The sequence below is a fragment of the Suricata suricatta genome, chromosome 12 (genome assembly GCF_006229205.1).
Source record: "Suricata suricatta isolate VVHF042 chromosome 12, meerkat_22Aug2017_6uvM2_HiC, whole genome shotgun sequence".
Taxonomy (NCBI): domain Eukaryota; kingdom Metazoa; phylum Chordata; class Mammalia; order Carnivora; family Herpestidae; genus Suricata; species Suricata suricatta.
In genome coordinates this window covers 91,626,970-91,630,850 of record NC_043711.1, presented here as the reverse complement: position 1 = coordinate 91,630,850, position 3,881 = coordinate 91,626,970, and the positions used below count along the sequence as shown (strand labels likewise).

Here is a 3,881-nt window from a genome sequence, read left to right as displayed (position 1 = left end):
AAATAAAATATATTATTAAAACTAATTTCATCTGTTTTTAATTTTTTTAAGGTGCTATCAGAAAAAATGTAATTACATATGTGGCTCACAGACTATTTAGTGGAAAGTCCTGATCTAGAGGTCTTAGAAGTTAGCCATGTGATCTTGGGTGAGTCACCTCACTCTCAAAGTTTTGCATTTTTTTAATTAAAAATTTTTTAATGTTTATTTATTTTTGTGAGAGAGAGTACTAGCCGGAGAAGGACAGAGAGAGAGAGAGGGAGACAGAATCCTAGGCAGGGTCCAGGCTCTGCACTCTTAGCACAGAGCCCGATGCAGGGCTCAAACTCATGAACTGTGAGATCATGACCTGAGCCAAAGTTGGACGTTAACTGACTAAAGTCACCCAGATGTCCCAAAGCCTTGCATTTCTTATCTTTGAAAAATAATAGCACCTATCCACAGATATAATTGCAGCATAAATGAGATGAGGCCTGTAGACGCCTAGGCCCAAGAAAGGTCTCAAAAAATCCTGGTTATTATGATTATTAATAACAGTATATGTAAAGTAAAAATCCTTTCTTGTCCTAGTCTCAGCACCCTCTCTCCAGCCAAACACACAATAGGCACTTGATACATGCTTGTGGATTGCATAATCTTTCTTTTTAAAAAGATTTTATGTTTAAGTAATCTCTACACCCAACATGGGGCTGGAACTTGCAACCCGAGATCAAGGCTCACACACTCCACGGACTGAGCCAGCCAGGAGCTCTGGATGACATAACCTGGACAGAACTCTCTGGCACAGTCCTCCCTTACCTTATCAACCACTTGGAAGGTGGAAATCAGGGACCCATGGCCAGGTGGGGAGACAGAACTTCTGGGGAGCAAAATGACCTGTTTCAAGCTTCACAGCCCCAGGGGGCTCTCGGGGGATAAGGCCACCTTCTCCAGCTCCCTAAGGCAGACCCCCACCTGCAGTCCTGGAAGACACTGGCTCTAATCTAAAGTTCACAAGACCAAGCTAAGTGATCTGCGCAGGTGACTGAGCCTCATCTGTCCTTGTCCACGTTTGCAGGAAGGACTTGGATAAGTCACCTAAAGCAGAGCGTCTGACACATATCAGGGACGCAATTAAGGAAGGTATCGTTACTGCTGTTGTAGTTCCTTTGTCGGAAACCCCGGCTGAAATCCCTCCCTAGCGTGACCCCTGTCTCCTAAAAGACCCCTCCTCCTCTGTCCCCTGACTGCGGGGAGGGGATGTCCTGGGCCCAGTCTCCAGACACCATCTCCACCCAATCGAGTCAGGAATAGAAACCACCGCCTCCGACAGCCCGCGGTCTCCCTCCCTCCCCCGGCAGCGATCGATGTGGCCTCCCCCGCGGGGGACAGAGGAAGACAGGGAAGGAGGGGGCGGCGGGGCCTCCGGCAGCGGCAAGGTTCGGCGGCGCCGCCACCGCCGGGACAGAGAAGAGCCCGACCTGGCCAGCGGCTCCCCAGTCCCGGAGCCTTGGGAAACTGAAGCACCTGGCTGGCGCCCTAGAGGGACCTTGACAGGTAAGGGACCTCCCGCGGGGAGGGGCGTGACCTGGGAAGGGGCGGGGGCTGCAGAGTAGGAGGCGGGGATGGGAGTGCGCGGCTCGTTTCAGTGCCTGAGTCCCCTCCATGAACAACCCCCCACCGTCCTGATGGAGCGCTGTGGGGTGCGTGGGGTGGCAGTGCTCTGGGGTCGGTCCTGTGGGCTCATCTGTAAAATGGGATTCGAAAACCTCCCTGGCAGGGCCGGTGTAGGCATTAAACCGAGTAAAGTGTATACAGAGCCCTGCGAAGTGACCAGCACATAGTAGGTGTTCAAAATAAGTTTGTGGGAAGAGCTTTAAATGGAAAAGCCTAGTTTCCAACTTTAACTGTGCCATGGACTAGCTGGGTAATGTGGAGCAAGTAATTTAATCTTTCTCACTGGTATATTCAGATTCTTGCTAGGGCAGGTTTGTTGAATTCATGATTTCATTATCAGAGAGCAGGAAAGTGAGTTCCAGAAAGAGAAAGGGATTTGCCCACTGTCACGTAGCTAATGGGTGCTGCAGCTGGGTTAGTGGCTTCATCTATGACACCGAGTGCTGCGAAGGGGGTGGGCGTGAGGGTGTATTCATAGCCCAGGTATTTACTGTGCACAGATTATGAACACTGGGAATTTGTCATGGCCATGCCGCCCATAAACATCTTGCCATAGTTAACCCTCATAACCTCTCAAGGAAAGTGTAATATCCTCCAGTTTACAGATGGGAAACTGAAGCTTAGAATGGAGCCCTTCACGGTCAACAGTAAATGGCAGACTCAGAATTTGAATCCAGCTCTGACCAGAAGAAATTACAAAGGATTAGCATTTATTGAGCACCAACTGTGTTCCAGGGGCTTTGCACATAGATTCCCACTAACCTTTCACCCTAAGTGCTATTACCATTCTCCCTGTTCTATAGATAAAAGAGCCAAGGCCCAGAGCAAGAGGAGACTGGCCTGAGGACACAGAAGTGACCGGGGTAAGGACATAACCCTGATCCCGACCAGCATAACACAGAGCCCAGGGTAAGTGAAGGGCACCCTAACTGGCTCCCTGCCAGGCACCAGGGCAGCCGCTCAATGGTGTACATCCCACCCTGGGAAGCAGGCACTGCTGATGGGATGGTGCAGATGGGATTACTGAGGATCAGGAGGTGAGTTACTAGCTCTAAGTCCCAGTAGAGTTTGGAGGATCCCACATCTTCTGGTATCAACTAAGGCTGAGCACTTTCCATAAGCTACTTTAGCGCTCCAGCCTGCCTTGGACAGGTGCTGTTGTCTGCGTTTGGCGTCGTGTAAGAAACTGAGACCTGGAGAAAAGCATCTTCCTCAAGGCCCCAGGTGCATCAGGATGGGGATAAACCCAGGTTTGGCTGACTCTAGGAGACAGTGAAACAGGTGGATAATTTACTGAACCCCTTCTGGGAGCCAGGACTGATAACGACAACAGCTCATTTAATCTTTTTAATGACACTTGGAGGCGGATATTTTTATCTCCACTTGTCAGAAGTTCAGGGAGGGGATATGACTTGCCCCTCGTCACAGAAGAGGGTCAGTGTTCCATCTGACTGACTCTAAAGATGCCTTCAATAGTAAGCCAACAGCTCTCAAACTTGACCATGCATCAGAGTCACCCTCCATGCTTGATAAAGCACGAACTGCCAGACTCCATCCCCAGTTTCTGATTCAGTATGTCGAGAGCAGGCTGAGAATTTGCATCATGACAAATTCCCAGTGTACTGAAGCTGTGAGTACAGATACACCACGAGTAGAGAGAGCTAGTGTTCTAAACAAACGGATTCTCCCAACGCCCCTGGGGGGGGGGGTCAGCATTACTCTCCCCATTTTGCAGAGGAGGAAACTGAGCTTCAGAGTGCTCGTGTGTCCAAGATCCCACAGGAAGCCCCTGGCATATGAAAATCCAAGTTTGAGAAAGGGAGACATCCTATCTGAGCACCCCCTGGGGTGCCAGAACATCCTGCCACTCAGTCACTTTCATAAGCCCCCAAGACAGACCTCAGCAGTTGTTCTGTGCCAGTGAAATAGGGGATGGGCAGGCTCAGTGATGTGGCCAAATACTGTGGGTCAAGGGTGTGAGGGGCATTGAAACTCTAGTCTGAGGGCAGAGGGTACCTGACACCCGCGAGCGGCCTCTGCACACCCGAGCTGGTGGAGGAGGCAGGGGGGTTAAACTCGGCCTTCTGGAAGGCAGGCCCGGGGACACCCTCCCTTCCCCCCGCCCTCCCCATGTCGGCAGGCCATGGTGAGCGAGTCCCCGGGGCCCGGCGCCCGCGTGCCCTGGCGGCGGAGCGACGAGGCGCTGCGCGTGAACGTGGGCGGCG

The 3,881-nt window shown here is 51.5% G+C and overlaps 1 protein-coding gene across 1 annotated transcript in view; it reads left to right on the top strand.

Moving 5' to 3' along the window:
- The first annotated feature begins 3,799 nt into the window (after window positions 1–3,799).
- The window catches only part of KCNS1 (potassium voltage-gated channel modifier subfamily S member 1), a 3,968-nt gene continuing 3,886 nt past the window's right edge, over window positions 3,800–3,881 (top strand). Inside the window, exon 1 of the mRNA XM_029917956.1 lies at window positions 3,800–3,871. Coding sequence (XP_029773816.1) covers window positions 3,800–3,871 — 72 coding nt within the window. The remainder of the gene's footprint in view (window positions 3,872–3,881) is intronic.